Raw genomic sequence first — 20,197 nt, 5'->3', positions numbered from 1 at the left:
AATTATTTTGGCATAAAGATATCACTTGATATAGCAAAATTATTTTTATTAAATTACACTCCACTAATTAATAGAGCAATTAAAGATCTAAAGCTTGTTTTAGGCTCGAAGGTCCTTAGTCATAGCTCCAAACTATGACAAAGGACCTACAAGTTTGAAATGCGTCAGCTGCCTAATAAAAGTTTCCAGTTTTATTACACCATAGTGTGCTGTGGGCTTATTATTACATTTATTGAACATTGCACAACAATTGAGTATTGGCTGTGCCAAATTTTTAAACATTGGATTTTTCTTAATAGAGCACACTAACAAACATAATATCAAATAAGGGTGCATTCAAATTGCACGGAAATTGACTGCAGAATTTAACAAAACACAAAAACCTTAAACAAGATTTTGGAACACTAACTAAGAAATCCAAAGAATAGAAATAATAAATCTAATCAAAATAATGCAATAAGCAAGTATGTTTTTTACTGAAAACTGCTAGGAACTGATTGATGGCTCTGCACCGTTTTAAAAAACAAAATCAAAAAACAAAAACTGAAACACAAATAACTAAAGAGGTTTGTATCAGAAGGGAACAATCACAATAACTGCAAGTGATTAAAAATGGATAGCAGAGGACCAAAATATATATCCAAGGGAAATGCTGACCAGAAGATATCTGAAGATTTCCAGGGGAGTGCTGAGCTAGTCAACTTTGGTCCTGCTGTTTGTTTTTCTGTTTTGTCTTTAGTAGGGCTTTAACTGAAGGCAGATAATCTCCTACCTTGCCAAGGTTGTACTACAAATAGCTTCACGTCTAAAAAAAGATTGTTTATAGATCTCAAGGTTATAACACCTTTAATTTTCTAGGCAAGAAGAAATATAATATTTAGAGTTATGTTTAGGGTATTAGGTGCATTGATATATTAGCCTGTAGTTTAAAATTCTAATATATCAATTTAAATAATGTACCAACCTTAGTTAAAATTTTTAGCAGCCACACAGTCAAACTATATGTGCGGAGCAGGGCCACATTTTTGTTGCCGCTGGGGAAGTGTGCCTTCCTCAGCCTGGCAGGCTATGCTGAGTGGCATGGAGCTGTCATAGTTACCTGTCCGGATGGCTGGATCGGCTTCTCATCTTCTCCACCTATGGCAACGGTGCAATCCCGACATGTCTTCTGGGAACTGAAAGTGCCCGGCAACAGGTGCGCGATCTAGGACGAGCACCTCCGGGCCAGCGCAGCCGTACTACTCCGGGTCATAGCGACCCGGAAGTAGTACAGGGTGAGGTGTTCGCCGGCGAACGGATCGGGAACCATTCGCCGACATCTCTACTGATCACATGATGTGACATGTAACCGGGGCCCCGGAATGGTGTTGGCGTTACACCACCACCCAGTGGTGATGGGAGAGACTCCACCAGGGCGGAGCTGCAACGCTGACACCACCCTCTGGGTTCCAATCATGTCATATAATGCGATTGGGACCCAGAAAAGGATGTTGGGATTGCAACAACGCTGCCAGTGGAGGACAGGAGAAGAAAGACGATCCAGCCATCCCAACAGGTAACTCCCAACAGGTAACTCTCAATAGGTAGCTCCCTGCCGCCTGCCCTGCATGGCTGGATTAGACAGCAGCATTTAGCCACCCCCCTGCCACATGCTAACTAAAATGAGACAACTCAGGCATGGCTGAGAAAAGGTCAAAGCAAACTGAAACTAAAAATGTCATCCTCCTGACACCATGTCCATCACGTTCTACATAGCAGCTGTATAGTGTTAAAAGGAACGCGAGATAAGAGACATATGGAGGCTGCTATTTTAATTTTTTTTAAACTATAAATATGTATTAGAAGCAAGGAAAAACAGTATTAAAAAATGAATTGCAATAATGGATACAGCCAGGGTTACCTTTATTCAACAAATCCCAGCATTCTCCTTTAAACGGGACTATGAAAAGAAATACATGGATTACATAAACAGTAAAAAAAATTATTAACAGTGATGTTGATCTGGCCTTCAAGATGTTAAAGTGTAACTGTCGGGCATAAAATAAAGAATCAATTCTTTATTATTATCTGGTAAACAAGTAATAAGGATGCTAACCAGGCAATCCAAAAGTTAAAATCTCTATTTCTTTTCTTGTTTATAAATGATCATTCCCCAGTTTACCTGACTCTTATTTGCTGCACACAGGAAGTTGCAGGGTATTCTGGGTTGTCTTTTTTTTTTTTTTGCTTCTGTACATTAATTAAGTCTGAGGGGAAATAAAGAAGCAAAAAAAAAAACAACCCAGTACCAAATGCCAAACGTACCAAATAAGAGTCAGGTAAACTGGGGAATGATCATTTATAAACAAGAAAACAAATAGGGATTTTAACTTTTGGATTGCCTGGTTAGCATCCGTATTACTTGTTTACCAGATAAAAATAAAGCATTGATTTTTGATTTTGTGCCCGACAGTTACACTTTAAACTAGCAGCAGGCCTCACTATAAATAGTAGCATGATGGTTTGTTCATTTCCACTGTAATGTGCGATCCAAATAGGAGCAACCTAACATAGGTGATAACACGGTTACCCTTTTAAATTACTGCCCAGAAGTCTGGCTCTGCTAATGGGTGAAGTTAGAATGATTGCATAGGACGCACTCCGGTATCATGCAGGCGCCATGTAAAATCTAATCAAGGCAGCCGATTGGAGCTATAAAGTGCACTCAGCAGCTCCTCTGTGTATATGAGGGATATTGTATTAGCAATGGTACAACATACAGATTTTATAATGCAGTTTTTATGGATGGCATGTGAGAAATGGGACCAATGTCCAGTCATACCAATAGATGCTCTAAATGTGCAAGATTGCTGGCAGAGACTACAACTGGTAGCCAAATACTCTTATTGCTCCAAATAAGTTAAAGCAAACCTTATGATGTATGGAATTTTATGTGTAGTACACATAACAAATAGAACATTAGTAGCAAAGAAAAGAGCCTCATAATTTTATTTTAAGTTATATAGCTTCTTTTTTTTATAACATTGCATCATTCTGTCATATTTGCAGTCTAAAAACCACACTCTGTCTTTTAAACTATAAAGCAAGGCAGAAATGATGACCTTCTGAACCTTATCTCATGCTGTCTCTCACTGTTTTGTGGCTGTTTATGTGCTTCAGAAAACAGGACTGTATTTGACCCAGTGGGTGGAAGAGCTCAGAGAGGCTCTTTTGCATAGAACTGAAGTTTTTTTTTAACTTTTCCTGTACTTTAAAACAATATGAAACCTTTTCTTTGCAACTTATATTCTAATTCTATGCTGTACTACACAAACAAGTCACTATATTATAAGTAAATTTTTGCTTCAGGTGTTCTTTTACAGACAACTACTGTAAAACAATGTATAATTTGAAATACTTACATGTATAATGTAGATTTCTTTAAGAATAAGATGCACTGTAAATGACCTGTGCCCTATATCACTATCGCTCATAGCAGGCAGTAAAAATCTGACAGATCTGACAAGTTTTGGACTAGTCCATCTTGCCATGGGGGATTCTCAAAAATTCCTTTATTTAAAAAAGGACTTACTGAAAAGCAGTTGCTCAGTGCAAGCGACAAAATAGTGTACAAGCAGTAACTTTGCCAATATCTTTGTATGGATCCTTTCCAGAGATTGCTTTTGTAAAGAATAAAGGAAATATTGAGAATATCCCTTGAGGAGATAGACTACGCAGGAACGGTGGGCTCCTCGATGGACTATGCAGAGGCTTGCCTGTACCTAGGTAAGTATCTTTTTCTCTTTTTTTCGATACAGGTTTGCTTTAAGTCTATGCTGACCTCAGTCCAGTGTGCAGTTGTGATCTCTCCCGATCTCAGTCGAGAATACAGTCCCACACAGTTTTTTAACTCTGCTGAAATAAAATATGAATTTTATTTATTTTTGTTAATATTAAATACACTGTACTTGCCTTCCTTATGCAGCGGGGGAAGAAAGCAGAGGTAGAAAAATCTGTGAAACTTTCTATACCCTTTAAATATCTTCGGGTGAAAGCAAAGAGAATGGATTAGTCATCCCAACAGGAATATTATAGCAACAGACGTATTGTTGAGTCCCTGAATCACCTCTTTGGCTTTAATATAACTTTTGGGGTTCCCCGAAGAGAGATCTCTGCAACTGAAACCATGTATTATAATTTATGACCAGAAAAAGGATATGAATGTACCAAAATCTTTATTGATATTCTTCTAAGAGGGTTGAAGGGAGTTAAAATGTACAAGGCAGACGTGGCACTGAAGCGGAAGATTGCCTTCCCTCTATTCAATACTATAAAGGTCTAAAAAAAAGGAAAAAGAAGACATAAGAGTTGTTAGTTCAACAGGAAAAAATCATAAGGATCATAAAAAGGGTTGATTTACAAAGTTTTTCTCTTTAAGTATCTCACCTGTTTTTAAGAGCTAATTTCTTAAACAGATAAGGGGTTTAATGCACTAAACTCCAGTAAAATTGCTACACGCAGGGTGTGCACGGCAATTATTTTTTTTACAGAAAATGGCCCTGGCCTCTTCTATACCAGATATAGAAAAGGTAGAGGCCTTTTTCTGCAAGGTGGACTGGCTACACGCTGGAATCCAGCTGATATGGGGCTCCCATGAATCTTCTTATACAGACAACACACTGGTGCATTCATGTTGGCAATGACAGGCTGGAATGGGTAACAGGGTAGAATGTCAGCTTCCTGGCTCGGAGCTTTTTGTTCCTAAAAGCAGATGCCATCTTAATATAGCTTTAAAATTCCTAAGTGTTGGCAGTGATGAGATTCCTTTTATGTTACATGCTTTCAATCAAAAACATTGTATTGTGCAAATTAGAGGAGTCTGAGTCAGTGGAATCCCGAACTGAGGAGTTGGAGTATTTTCGTACCCACTCCACAGCCCTGGCGGAAATGTGTGGCATTACCCCGGTAATGTGCGTGGCACTAAAGGGGTAGCGGTAAAACTGTCATGCACTTCCTGCCCATGGCAACCTCACCAGAGTTTAATGCATCAAGTTTTCTCCTAGATAAAATTGTCACACCTTATCAATAAAATGCACTTTAAACCCCCAGCAAGCAAGAAAATATGTAATTTTGACAGTACTTTTTCACCTGCTTCTTAGTACTTTTTCAGTTGCAGGGTGCTGAAAAGTTATTTTAACAGGACCCTGAGCAGTACCCCTGGGTAGAATTAGTTATTCTCCTTTACTCACCCTGCCCCGCATTCACCTCTGTGAATGACGGTTCTTTTGTTTCAAAATCCATTAGAGCAGCCACTCTGCCCAAAGTTGCTCTGTGAACACTGGAACAGGAAGCCTGCGTTCCTCCTCTATTACCCTCCCCTCAGAGCCAGCAGACACAGAGTTAAACGTGGGGCAGGGTGAGTGAGGGGGTATATCGAATTATACGAGGGTATGCTTAAATGCATACTCAGGGGGTACTGCTCAGAGTCCCTTTAAACAGAAGTTAAAAAAAAATTGTCTTCTAGGAGAAAATGGGATGTAAATAAGGGCCATAAAGGTTGATTCACTTATCTATGTTAAAATTTCTGTGGCAGAAGAGACATAAATGTTACTGCTATTTGCGGAAGTTATGTAATGTACGTTGTGCACATTGTGCAACTTGCGTTATGTACAAAACACTTCTGCTTCTATGATGTGTGTTACATAAATAAGAATTCCAGTATTTGTATAGCGCTTTTATCCTGTCTGACTCAAAGCGCTTGCAAGGCAGCCACTAGAACGCACTCAGTAGGCAGTAGCAGTGTTAAGGAGTCAGGCCTCAGAACCCCTTAGTGAATAGGTGCTAACTTACTTTATAGAAAGAGCCGAGATTTGAACCCAGGTCTTCTATGTCAGAGGCAGAGCCCTAAACCATTAGACTATCCAAGCTAAATAGTGTACCAAGAATTATAGAAGCAACACAAGTGTTATGTACAGAATGCAACGTGCTATGTGCTCAACATTGGCTACGTCATTTTTGTAAATACCACTAAATTGCCGTGCACTGTCAGTGCATGTCTGTTATCATGGAGATGAGTGAATCATGAGTTAACACTGATAAGAAAAATAAATCTGGAGAATGAGACCCCAAAGTCTTACAAAATAATGTTTATAAATAAAGTCTGTCAGAAATGAAAACTTTTGAATCCAGGGGCGTAACAATAGACCATGCAAGGGATGCATCCGCAGGGGGGCCCAGAAGCCACAGGGGGCCCCATCCTGATGGACTGACAACTGAGAGCAATGAGAAAAAACTGTCTGCTCCCTACACAATTTTTCTAATGACTGCACCTGCTCAGCCACTGATAACAAATCATACAAAGTTTTTTAGATAAAGATTTGTAGACAGCCCCTGTTCAATGTGTAGAGGAAGGGGGCCACATCCAAAGTTTTGCAGGGGGGCCCAGTGATTTTTAGTTATGCCCCTGTTTGAATCCCTACTCTTAAGCAGGCACCACTAGAAACAATCAATTTATTGAATATAAATTCTAACTGAGAAGAATTTATGGAGAAGCATAAATAATGTATGGCCTGTTCAATCAGGTGATTTATTTGCAAGCCTCAAATTAGCTGAACTGTCTGGTCAATCTTATAACTTTGTCCTACTTCTACTTCCTATTTAGGCTTACACAGGAAATGGACATGAGGCATCATCACATGATTCAACTGAATTCAATTCAAGCACTTTTATGGTCATTGTGTAACACAACAAAATTACTTTTCATGATAGCCCCACGGTGCATGTAAAGAACATAGTGAAAGTAACAAAGGTAGAAATAGAGGAATTATACAGGTATGCAAGGTATTTCAAATATTTAAACAATTTGTACACAGTGTTCATTATTTCAGAGAAGATTCAGTTTAACGAGTGTACGGCAGCTGGAAAACAGCTAGTTTTCAGTCTGTTTGTGTGTATGCGGAATGATCTAAAACATCTACCTGATAGAAGGAGCTCAAGCAAGGCGATTGCAAGAAGCCAAATCCATATCTAAAAATTAATTAGGGTCGATGGGAACAGCCAAATTGTGATTTTGTTAAAATTTAGCATTCCACAGGCAAATACCGAGTTCTGATTTTCGTGCTCCAAAGGCATTTTCTATTGAAGTCAATGCGGTCACTAGTTCTGCCGATGCAAACATTGGCTTAGGAAACAATGTTTAGTAAACATGGCGTAAACACAATGGATAGGATAGTGAAAATCAGCTTCAGAAAAAATAATATTTAGCAAACACGGGGTTAACCCAATGTTTGCTAAAAAGTGAAAATTGGCTTCTGAAACAAGATTTTTTGACAAACAGTGATACGAACGAGATGGCCGCTGGAAACTCCGCAGAGGCCACGCTAGAGTGGCAGAACAAGGACTGGGGCTCCAGGGCAGGAGATGCCTGGTCCCCTGGACCCCCCCCCCCCATTTATGTGAAAAACCACTTATTCTGCCACTTTAGTGTAGCCTCTAGGGATCAAAGAATCCCCAGCAGCCATTTTGTTGGCATCACTGTGGGCTGAAAATTCTTGTTTTAAAAGCCAATTTTAACTTTTCTAGCCATTGTGTTTAAGGCATGTCTGCTGAAAATTCTTCTTTCCAAAGCCAGTTTTTGCATTGGTAGAACAGAATGCGGTACTTTCCGATTTTCATGATTTTATTCAGATTTTATTCAAAACAGATGAATTCCGATGTGAAAATCGGAACTCGCAACTGTTCTGATTCCGAGAGCTCATCCCTAAAATTGGTCCTCCTATCAAATCAATCATATGCTCTTCTATAGATTCTTCCGAAGCAGATTTTTTCTTTGTATACTAATAGTACCATCCCCTCCTTATCAAAGTGATGTTTTTCTTCTGTTAGGCAGAGCTGTTTACATGATTACATTTCTCTGCCTCTAGAGACATTATACTCTGCACTACGTCGGGTTGATGGAAAACTTATCAGGTGCCTGAGGTCAATGCTGATGATAGCCACTCATGACATTGTCCCATGCTAAAATAGATTGTCAGGAAGACATATTGCAAATAAGAAATCCATTTTGAAAACACAAGCAATGTTGTTATTTAACCACTTGAGGACCACAGTGCTAAACCCCCCTAAAGACCAAGCCTTTTTTTAATAAAATGGCCACTGCAGCTTTAAGACCAAGCTACAGGGTCGCACAACACAGCACACGAGTGATTCCCCCCCCCCTTTTCTCCCCACCAACAGAGCTCTCTGTTGGTGGGGTCTGATCGCCCCCCAGTTGTTGTTTTTTTTTGTAAATATTTATTGTAATTATTTTTATGAAATAAATCAATTTTTTTTATCCACTATCCCGCTCACCCCTCGCCAGCCAATCATGGCATCGGCTGTCATAGGCTTTTGCCTGTCACACGGCTGTCCCCAGTACAGCGCTGCTGCTGATCGCAGTGTTGTACTGTGTTAATAGACGGCGATTACACCGTCTAACAGTCTTCCAAGTGGTGATAGCTGCTCGGAGACTGAAGATGGGGCGGAGCTTCACCCCCTTCCCCCCCCGAGAAGGAGATGCGCGTGCAGGGTAGTAGCCAGCTCCAGGACCTGACGGCAATTGGCGTTAGGCGGTCCTGGGGCTGCCGCCACGTTCATGCCCGTTGGTGTGACGCGGTCGCATGGCCGTTTCTACCCCCGTGCGGAGCGTGCCGCCGCCCGGGGCGCTGCTGGGAGGGGGGCGCTGTGATGGAGGGGGGAGCCGCAGCCGCGGGGAGGGCAGCCCGACCTCTCCCTCCCTCTCCCTGGGCCGCCCTCCATGCGATCCCCCCTCGGACGGAGTGCAGAGTAATGCGCAGGGAAGCGCTACAGAAAACTACTCACCTCGCTGGCTCCAAGCGCTGCTCTCTCGCCGCCAGTCTCCTCTCTCTGCCTACACGCTGATACACACACACGCTGCTTCCTGTTTAGCAGCGTGTGTGTGTATCAGCGTGTAAGCAGAGATGAGACTGGCGGCGAGAGAGCAGCGCTTGGAGCCAGCGAGGTGAGTAGTTTTCTGTAGCGCTTCCCTGCGCATTACTCTGCACTCCGTCCGAGGGGGGATCGCATGGAGGGCGGCCCGGGGAGAGGGAGGGAGAGGTCGGGCTGCCCTCCCCGCGGCTGCGGCTCCCCCCTCCATCATGGGGGGCACCTACCTAACCTATACTGGGGCAGCTACCTATCTAACATATCCTGGGGGGCACCTACCTATCTAACCTATCCTGGGGGGCACCTACCTAATCTAACCTATACTGGGGGGCACCTACCTATCTAACCTATACTGGGGGGCAGCTACCTAATCTAACCTATACTGGGGGGCACCTACCTAATCTAACCTATACTGGGGGGCACCTACCTAATCTAACCTATACTGGGGGGCACCTACCTAATCTAACCTATACTGGGTGGCAGCTACCTAATCTAACCTATACTGAGGGGGCAGCTACCTTATCTAACCTATACTGGGGGGCACCTACCTATCTAACCTATACTGGGGGGCACCTACCTATCTAACCTATACTGGGGGGCACCTACCTATCTAACCTATACTGGGGGGCAGCTACCTATCTAACCTATACTGGGGAGCAGCTACCTATCTAACCTATACTGGGGGAAGCTACCTATCTAACCTATCCTGGGGGGCACCTACCTAATCTAACCTATACTGGGTGGCAGCTACCTAATCTAACCTATACTGAGGGGGCAGCTACCTAATCTAACCTATACTGGGGGGCACCTACCTATCTAACCTATACTGGGGGGCAGCTACCTATCTAACCTATACTGGGGGCAGCTACCTATCTAACCTATACTGGGGCACCTACCTAACCTATACTGGGGGGCAGCTACCTATCTAACCTGGGGGGCAGCTACCTAATCTAACCTATACTGAGGGGGCAGCTACCTAATCTAACCTATACTGGGGGGCAGCTACCTATCTAACCTATACTGGGGGGCACCTACCTATCTAACCTATACTGGGGGGCAGCTACCTATCTAACCTATACTGGGGGGCAGCTACCTATCTAACCTATACTGGGGGGCACCTTCCTAACCTATACTGGGGGGCACCTTCCTATCTAACCTATAGTGGGAGCATTAACTTATCTAACCTGTATTGGGGGCACCTACCTACCTAGCTAGTCTATACAGGTGACAACTATACTGGCTACCTATATTGGAGGCACCTACCTAACTAACCTATACTGGGGGCATCTACCTATCTAACCTATGCGGGGGGCAACTATTCTGGCTACCTATATTAGAGGCACCCACCTAGCTAACCTGTAGTGGGGGCACCTAACTATCTAACTTATACCGGGGACGCCTGCCTATCTAAGCTATACTGTGGGCAACTATACTGGCTACCTATACTGGAGGCACCTACCTGGCTAACCTATACCGGAGGCAACTATACTGACTCACCTATGCCTGGCTACTTATACTGGGGGGACCTATAGCTGGCTACCTATACTGAGGTACCTATTCTGGGGGAATCTATACTGAGTGCAACTAGACCTGGCTAACCTACACTGTGGGCACCCATACCTTGCTTCGGGGGGGGGGGGGGGGGGCGCAATTTTTACACCCTCGCCCTGGGTGCATTTTAGCCTAGAAACTGCACTGCGCGGTCGTTAGGTAGTTAAAGAGGAACTGTAACCAAGGATTGAACTTCATTCCAATCAGTAGCTGATACCTCCTTTCCCATGAAAATCTGCACCTTTTCTCAAATATATTGCCAGGGGTGTCTGTATGGCTGATGTTATGGTGAAACCCCTCCCACAGTGTGATGTCAAGACCATGGTTCTGACATCACACTGTGGGAGCCTTGTTGGATTGTGGGAAATAACAGCTGTTTACAGCTGTTTCCAACTGCCAAAAAAGCAGCATCAAAACACCTCCCACAGTTGACAGTTTCATGTCTGTGTGCCTATTTGCATTGTGTTATATAACGTCTGTTTCCAACTGCCAAGCAACCAGTATCTTCCTCTGAGCATACAGTATTTATAGCTATAAAACAAATATTTTAGCATATTGCATTGTTAGTGGGTGTGGTTATAGATAATGGCAGTTGGTGTTGTCTGTTTTTTTTTGTTCATGTCTGCCAGTAGTAAAGATGATGGCCAGCAGGCTGATTGTGGATCAAACAATATGAACAAATTACATGGTGAATGTCAATCATTTCTTGATCTCTTTAGCATTTTTTTTATTTTTTACTTTGCAACATATTGATTTATTTTTTCCCCCTTTTCGTTGACATTCCTCTTTAAATTACTTTTCAATTTCAATTTGCAACCAGCTAGTGGTGTCTGGATATGGGGTTTGGATAATGCTTCAGTTTCAACCTGCCGCTAAAACTATATTTTGCAGGGACCCTTCAATACTGACTCAATATAAAGAGCTTATACAGAAGTAGTGCTAGGTATAAACGTTTTAAGCAATTGTATTACTTCTAAAATGGTAAATAAAAGGCAGCATTCAAAGTAGTATCCCAATTGGGTATCATTTCACATAAGATTTATAGATTGCTCAGCTCAAAATCATCACTCACAAACACTTCACCATGCACACTGCAACGAGATACCTAGCAATTTCCAGAAAGAAAAAATGTAAAAAATGAAAAATATGTATTAAAATTACAGAAAGAAAAAAAAAATCATTAAAAGACAATGAGAAGCAAAACATTCAATAAAACCGGTATTCCAGAAAATATAAACATAACCACACTATAAATATTGAATAATACGAAAATGGCAATAAGACTAATCCTCTATTCATCTCCAAAGGTTTCTTAAAGCGGGATTAAACTCTGACATAATATTCAATAAAAACATTTTTTCTTAATTTTTATCCCCCATATGGTTATCATATTTGCTTTTGTAAAAGTATTATTGTCCATTTACAAAATTCCCAAAGTACAGTTTATCTGCTCTGAAAGCTGCCATTGCATTGTATTACACAGCTGGGTATTTATATATTAAAATGTATCACTAGTGATCACTTCTCATCTCTCGCTGCTTCTAATGTGTGGAGCTTAGTTTCAGCAGGCTGCTGCTGGTTACTAATTGAAGCAGACAAAGGAATGTAAACAAAAGATAATGTTATCACCTCTTCTGATGTGGCAGGAAGCTTTTCACCAAAGTAGAAAGTGCTGTGTTTGACTTTGAGTTTGAATACTGTTCTGCTAACAGGTTTTTTTTTGTGATAGCATGCTATATATTGTAAGGCCCCGTTCACATTACAAACGCGGACGGCCATGCGTGCGGAACGCAACGCATGCGAACGCACGCCATCCGCGGTTGTACGCGTTGCGTGGCTGATCCCATCACTGAAAAGTGAATGGGACAGCCACGCGTTTTAGCAAAAAATGCGTGCAGCATGCGTTCCCGGACCGCACATGTCCGGAACGCATGCAGTGTGAACATCAGATAGTGCACTCTATGCACTGTCTCATGTCATGCGTGTCGGCCCCCAGCACGCGTTTCCAAAACGCGGCTGGAAACGCGTGCAGTGTGAACAGGGCCTTAATAATCTTTTAGAGCAAAGAAGAAATGTTGAGTTTCATAACACTTTACATTTTCAAAGGACACCTGGGCCCATATGCAATTATTTTTTTTCTCCTCCTTTTCACCTAGGTCATATTTTTAAACTTGTTAATAAAATGCGTTTTAACCAGCCGGGCGGTATGGACGAGCTCAGCTCGTCCATCACCGCCAGAGGCTGCCGCTCAGGCCCTGCTGGGCCGATTTTCTTCAAATAAAGAGCAGCACACGCAGCCGGCACTTTGCCAGCCGCGTGTGCTGCCTGATCGTCGCCGCTCTGCGGCGATCCGCCGCGAGCAGCGGCGAAAGAGGGTCCCCCCAGCCGCCTGAGCCCAGCGTAGCCGGAACAAAAAGTTCCGGCCAGCGCTAAGGGCTGGATCGGAGGCGGCTGACGTCAGGACGTCGGCTGACGTCCATGACGTCACTCCGCTCGTCGCTATGGCGACGATGTAAGCAAAACAAGGAAGGCCGCTCATTGCGGCCTTCCTTGTTTATTCTGGGCGCCGGAGGCGATCGGAAGAACGCCTCCGGAGCGCCCTCTAGTGGGCTTTCATGCAGCCAACTTTCAGTTGGCTGCATGAAATAGTTTTTTTTTTATTTAAAAAAACCCTCCCGCAGCCGCCCTGGCGATCTTAATAGAACGCCAGGGTGGTTAAGCCACCAGAAATCAAGTAAATACTTAAAATAATTTTGATAGTACCTTTTCATCTACTTTTTGGTACTTTTTTAGTTGAAAAGTGCTGTAAAGTTATTTCAAATCAAAGATGAAAAATTATCTCCTAGGAGAAAACTCAGGTGAAAAAGTTAATTGCATATGGCCCCTGAGGTAAAAATACACAGATGAAATAAACAATTGTATCTATCTTCCAACTCCAAAAAAATGACTTTTTTGATAAGCTAAGAAAATAGTGTTTAATGTACTATTGTCTCATATGCTGACTCAGTCTTTCAGTGTTTAGAAGAGGCTAAAATAAATGAAATCTATCCCCTGCTCTCAGAAACTATTCTCAGCAAAGACAGAGTTTTATGTCTGTAATTACTTATCAGTTAGGGTTACGCTACAGTCGGACTTAAAGGGGCATTACAGCAAATTCAAAGCGTTTTAGTTATATAAATAATTCATATCTGCCAGAGGTCTGTTATTTAAAAAAAATGTATGTGGATTATTTACAGTAGGAGACGCATTACACATGTAAGGTGTTATAAACATCTTAAAACAGGGCACTAATAAATAATGCAAGATCAGAACTGTACACAAGACATGCTCTACCTACATCTCTTAACACAGACATACACTTGGCCGCCTTTTGCCAAAGATCTGCGCCTGACCGCCTGAACATCTCCCACTCCCATGCAAGACTGCAGGACTTCTCAAGAGCTGCCCCCACTCTCTGGAACCTTCACTGTGGGTTTTAACTATGGTAGCATGTATTATTTTAAAGCTATAATGGCCAAAAACTGAGAAATAATGATTTTTTCCCATTTTTTTCTTAACCTTCCTGGCGGTTAGCCCGAGCTGAGCTCGGGCTATGCCGCGCAGGAGGATATCTCTGCCTCTAGTGGGGCGATTCGCCCTATTCAAAGTGCTGTACGCACAGCTAGCACTTTGCTAGCCGCACGTACAGCTCGATTGCCGCCGCTCTGCGGCGATCGCCCGCACGCAGCGACGGAAGAGCCAGAGCCCTGCGCTGCCCGGACCAATGAGTTCCAGGCAGCGCTATGGGCTGGATCAGAGGCGTCTGACGTCAGGACGTCGGCTGACGTCCATGACGTCATTCCGATCATTGCCATGGCGACAGAAGAAGCCAAACAGGGGAACGCGTTATATACGCGTTCCCCTGTTTGCTATTGTTGCCGGCGACGTTCGCACTAGAGGGACACATGCACCCTCTAGTGGTGTTTCATGTAGCTATCACTCTGGTAACTTTACATGAAACAAAAAAAACAAAAAAAATGGATTTCTGCCTAATTGGCAAAAAAATAAATTAACCGCCAGGAGGGTTAATATTCCCGTTAAAATGCATTTAGAAAAAATTAATTCTTAGCAAAATTTACCATCCAAAGAAAGTCTAATTAGTGGCGGAAAATACAAGGTATAGATCAATTTATTGTGATAAGTAATGATGATAAAGTTATATGAAAAACGACTTAAGGCTGAAGTGGATAAGATGCATTTCTAAGTCAGTGTCTTATAGTTCAAACACAGGATATCCCCAACTTACAAACGCCTGCCGATACGACCCGCAGCCCTAGTATGATGTCAGAGACTCCCTGTACTGTCCGGTGTCTTCTTTGTCCCCTTGTGTACTCTTTTGCTTCTTTGCTCCCGCCCCCCTCCCGTGCAGTGTAATTTGCAGCAGGCGTGTGTTTCACCTTATCCGAGGGCACCTGTGGTGATCAGTAGCTTCTCCTCTCCCTTAACCACTTGCCGACCGCACACTCATACCGCGCGTCGGCAAAGTGGCAGCTGCAGGACCAGCGACGCAGTTCTGCGTCGCCGGCTGCAGGCTAATTAATCAGGAAGCAGCCGCTCGCGGGAGCGGCTGCTTCCTGTCAATTCACGGCGGGGGGCTCCGTGAATAGCCTGCGGGCCGCCGATCGCGGCTCGCAGGCTAAATGTAAACACAAGCGGAAATAATCCGCTTTGTTTACATTGTACGGCGCTGCTGCGCAGCAGCGCCGTAAGGCAGATCGGCAATCCCCGGCCAATCAGAGGCCGGGGATCGCCGCCATGTGACAGGGGACAGCCTGTCACTGGCTGCACAGGACGGATAGCGTCCTGTGCAGCCCAGATCACCAGGGGGGACAGGGAGGAGAGGGAGGGGGGGGGAATCTCGCCGCGGAGGGGGGCTTTGAGGTGCCCCCCCCCCGCAACACCCATCAGGCAGGAGCGATCAGACCCCCCCAGCACATCATCCCCCTAGTGGGGAAAAAAGGGGGGCGATCTGGTCGCTCTGCCTGCACCCTGATCTGTGCTGGGGGCTGCACAGCTCACCCAGCACAGATCAGCTAAAACAGCACTGGTCCTTAAGGGGGGATAAAGGGTGGGTCCTCAAGAGGTTAAGGTACCCATACACTCGTCAGATTGGCAGCAGATAGATAAGAAATGCATCTGATGATCTATCTGATGCGTTTTTAGAAAATGTTTTACCAGGATAGAATTCCAATAGATTTCAGTTTGAAATCTATTGAAATTCGATCTGATGGCATTTTTTTGCCATCAGATTTCCATTAAGGCCAATGCAAACTGATAAGCAATCTCATCAGATCGACCTATATTTTCCACCCTGCCAGTTCAATGGAAATCCATCGAAATCGATCGAAATCGGCCATCGATCGGTCGATTGGCCAACCGATTTGCGATCGATCGATCGATCGGGATCGATCGGTCGGCCAGAAAATCGGCTGAGTGTATGGGCCCCTTTACTCTTTCCCTGGTTCTGGTCACGTGTAATGATGTGAATAGCAGGCGTCGGCACTAGGAGAAGAGTGAGGGAGAAGAGAAGCCGATATTGCTATGGGTGCCCTCGGATCAGATGAAACATGCACCCGCTGAAAATTTCACTGCATGGGTAGGGAGGGGGAGTGGAGAAGTGAAGGAGGGCAAAGAGAGGACATGGGGGTCAAACAGAGGATGCAGGGAGAAAAACGAAGGACACACTGGGACAAACAGAGGACAAAGGAGGACAAATGTAGGACAGTTGTACAAACGGAGGACACAGAGGCACAAGTAGAAAACACAGGGGGAGAAATAGAGGACATGGGGGACAAAAGGAGGACACAGGTACAAGGGTAGCAAAAGGGGTATATAATAATTGAGAGGAAAACATATAAAAGATGCCCCTGCACCATGCATGGACCAGCTTTAGTATATTTCTTTTACCCTGTTTTTTGTCCTCTAAACCTGGCTGCGTTTTATGGTCAGAAGCATCTTATAACCCTTTATATACAATATGCAATAATAATACTACAGTATAGCAGGATTTACCAAACCAAGGGGCTGCAATACAAGATTGCACAGTGGTCACAATGCAGGATTTTGTGCACCCTGCCCACCAGTGAAAGCGCTGCCAGATGTTCAGTTTAGTTCTGCAATGCTCCCCATTGCAGCTGCATCTGAGCTGAGTAGCAACTGAAATCAGATCATGTTTGATTTTTTGTGGAAATACTGGAGCTCTAACGTGGAAATGAACTAACTCAGTGTCTACCATAACTCCACAATTCTATAGGCTATGTTATCCAGTGGAACCAAGCATATAGACGGACTTTGGTTGTCTATGTTTGATGACTATCTACTGCACCCATGAAATAAAGGCGCCTGGAAAAAAGGGCGCAGGGATTGCCGCTAGTAAAATATCACTAAGGTTAGCAATATTGTGCTAGAGAATTTAGATAGTAAAGTATCGATAATATGTCACAATGTAACATACTACAAAGAATTATGAAAAAATGTTTTCAATAAAAGCAAGATTGTAATTTCAGAAGTATTGTAGAGTGTGCTGGTCCTTGTGGAGTGTTGCATTTCCTAAGCGCGGCTGCAGAGGCGTATCTAGAGGTGTGCAGGCATAGCTCATGCAATGGGTGCCACAGCACCATGGGCGCCATGCCAGCCTCTGTGCTGTGCCACATGTCTGTCACTGTACTGTGCCCCCATGGCTGCTCCTGTGCTGCGCCCTTATGTCTGCCCCTATGCTGCGCCCCCATGCCTGCTCCTGTGCTGCGCCCTTATGTCTGCCCCTGTGCGGCACCCTTACGCCTGCCCCTATGCTGCGCCCCCAAACCTACCCCTGTGCTCTCCGCCATACCTACTCCGCTGCCTCCCCCGTCACTCACACCTCAGAACAAATTGTTGTAGGGCGCACTTGGCTTGGTTTTAGAAAAGAGGACAGAGAGGGAATAAGAAGAGATATTTCTAAAAAAATTAACTTCAGCATTATCCCGTGGCCAAAAACACAGGCAACCATAACACATGTACACGAGAAGGGATGCTGTTCTTAGAGGGAAAGGGGCCCTGACGGGGGGTAGGGGGGGGGGGGGGGCGCAGTTTCAGTGTTTGCCATAGGCTCTATGGTACCTAGATACGCCCCTGCGCAGCTGAAATCACGTACATGGAAACGAGCTCTAAGGGAAAAGTATACAGCGTTTTGGGTTTGCAGCAGATTGCTGGCGATTTACAGCATATAAGACATTTTTATGCTCTCTGCACTATTGTCAGCTGTTGTTCAGAAATAGTTTAGAAGGATTTTTTCAGAAGCTATTTCAGCACTTAGGTAAAAACCAAGCTCACATTTATAGTTTTGTAGAGCGTCCTCTGTCTCGCGAAGTGCAGCTAGAAGAGACATTTGTGGTATTATGTCCAGAAATAGAAGATGACTGAGCAATTCTCTGTCAGCGAATGAAACCTCAGATCTACAACCATTTACATGCCATGCCAGACTGGAGAGCAGCAACTGATGCAGCAGAGTGCTGCATTCATCTCTACAAGACTTCAGCAGGCATGTGATGGAGAAATCCAAAGCAATGCTGAACTATTCAACGGTTAATCTCTGGAAAGCCCACAGACGCTTATGCCTTGGGGCAGCTGCTGTCCAAGGGGGCAGTTGGACAGGACATGGAAGAGGGGTTACTGTCAAAGCAAACCCTTTTATAATATATTGGTATTATATTGGTAATTTGATATTACCAATGTTATACTATTAATAAGTTGCTGCTTGTTCTAATCCTTAACCTCACACTAACCTTCCTACCCCAGCTGAACCTAACACTACCCCTCCTGCTCCCCGCAGAATTCGCTGCGGAGGCTGCGAATCCCATAGCCGTGCATGGCACGGCTCATGGGATTCACCTGCGATCCTGCCCACCCGCTCAGTGCGGTGTGCGTCTGCGAGACGCACGCCGCACTAGTGGAAACGAGCCCTAACCCTCCTTCTGCCACTACTCATTACCATCACACCTACACTAACCTCACTGTTACTAATTTTAACACTATCCCTCTTACTGCCACTACTCATTACCGCTATACCTACACTAACCTCACTGCCACTAATTGTAGCACTAACCCTCCAACCCCTACTTCTAACACTATCCTCCTTCTACCACTACTCATAAGCACCACAAGTACACTAACCTCACTGCCTCTATTTCTAACACTATTCCTCCTGCTCCCGCTATACCTATAACTATCCCTCCTACTACTACCAATACTCCTAACACTAACCCTCCTTCTACCACTACTCATTACCGCAACACCTACATTAACTTCACTGCCTCTAATTTTAACACTATCCCTCCTACTGCCGCTATACCTATAACTATCCCTACTACTACTGCCGGTACTCCTCACACTAACCCTCATTCTACCACTACTCATACCACCACACCTATACTAACCTCACTGTCACTAATTTTAACACTATCCCTCATACTGCCACTATACCTATCACTAATCCCTTCTACTACTGCCAGTATACTTCTAACACTAACCCTCATTCTACCACTACTTATTACCGTTATACCTACACTAACCTCACTGCCATTAGTTCTAAAACTATCCCTCCTACTCCAACTATACCTATAATTATCCTTCCTACCACTGCCAGTACTCCAAATACTAACCCTCCTAGCACTACTCATTCCCTCTATACCTACACGAACCTCACTGTCACTAGGTCTAACACTATCCCCCTTGCTCCTGATATACCTATAACTATCCCTCATACTACTGCCAGTACTCCTAACACTAGCCCTCCTTCTACCACTACTTATCACCGCAACAGCTACACTAATCTTACTGCCACTCATTTTAACACTATCCCTCCAACCCTTACACCTAACTCCACCTTTCCTTCTCCCACTTACTGATGAAAGGTCTCTCATACCAATCGTACTTCCATTCTGATGTTGCTTCTCAAACGTAATACCACCATGCCGCCACTCACAATGAATCTATTGCCGAGGGCGCCAATTCTAAGCACCCCAACACACCATAGCTGTAATTTACATTTCAGGCTATGCTAGTGCCGAGGACCCCGTCTGCATCCGGCACCAGAAGTGAGCAGTATAATAGAAACTATTACATTTCGAAAAGCAGCATCACCTGAGTTGACACAGATAAGCTTTTAGGAACCTAACAGTATGAAGGAAAAACTTGAAAAAAAAAGACAAACCATGAAAATTGAAGGCCTCTATACGAATTCATTAAAATTGTCTACATAGTTATAATAACTGTAATTGTGCCACATTGAAAGTTACCATAATTATTTCACAATACCGCATCTTACCGGCAATCATTTTTCTGCAGTTAAATTACTGGGTAAAGCTTTGTGCCTGACTGTGAGAAAGTACAATATTGTTCCTCAATATCTGCAGTGCATGAAATGTGTTAGTTCTTTGGTAGACGTACTGTTACAATCCTTCTGCACAGTTCATTCTTTCAAGGTCACTGAAAACTACATTGCATTCAAAGTTAAAGGCAACCCTTGGTGAGAGACATCTGGAGGCTGTCCTACTGATCTACTCTAATACTTATACCTCTAATATTTTGAGCCATAGACCCTGAACCAGCATGCAGATCAGATGTTTCTGACCCAAATCTGACTAGATTAGCTGCATGCTTGTTTCAGGTGTGTGATTCAGACGCTATTGACCTAAAGATTAGCAGG

The 20,197-nt window shown here is 43.8% G+C and overlaps 1 protein-coding gene across 1 annotated transcript in view; it reads right to left on the bottom strand.

The window, feature by feature from the left end:
• The window catches only part of LOC137525001 (sodium channel protein type 2 subunit alpha-like), a 310,605-nt gene that overhangs the window by 201,616 nt on the left and 88,792 nt on the right, over nucleotides 1–20,197 (bottom strand). The window contains exon 3 of the mRNA XM_068245618.1: nucleotides 4,199–4,317. Coding sequence (XP_068101719.1) covers nucleotides 4,199–4,317 — 119 coding nt within the window. The remainder of the gene's footprint in view (nucleotides 1–4,198; nucleotides 4,318–20,197) is intronic.

This window comes from Hyperolius riggenbachi, chromosome 7 (assembly GCF_040937935.1).
Source record: "Hyperolius riggenbachi isolate aHypRig1 chromosome 7, aHypRig1.pri, whole genome shotgun sequence".
Classification (NCBI taxonomy): Eukaryota; Metazoa; Chordata; class Amphibia; order Anura; family Hyperoliidae; genus Hyperolius; species Hyperolius riggenbachi.
Note: the sequence above shows the minus strand (reverse complement) of the source record. Positions and strands in the feature narration are given on the sequence as shown.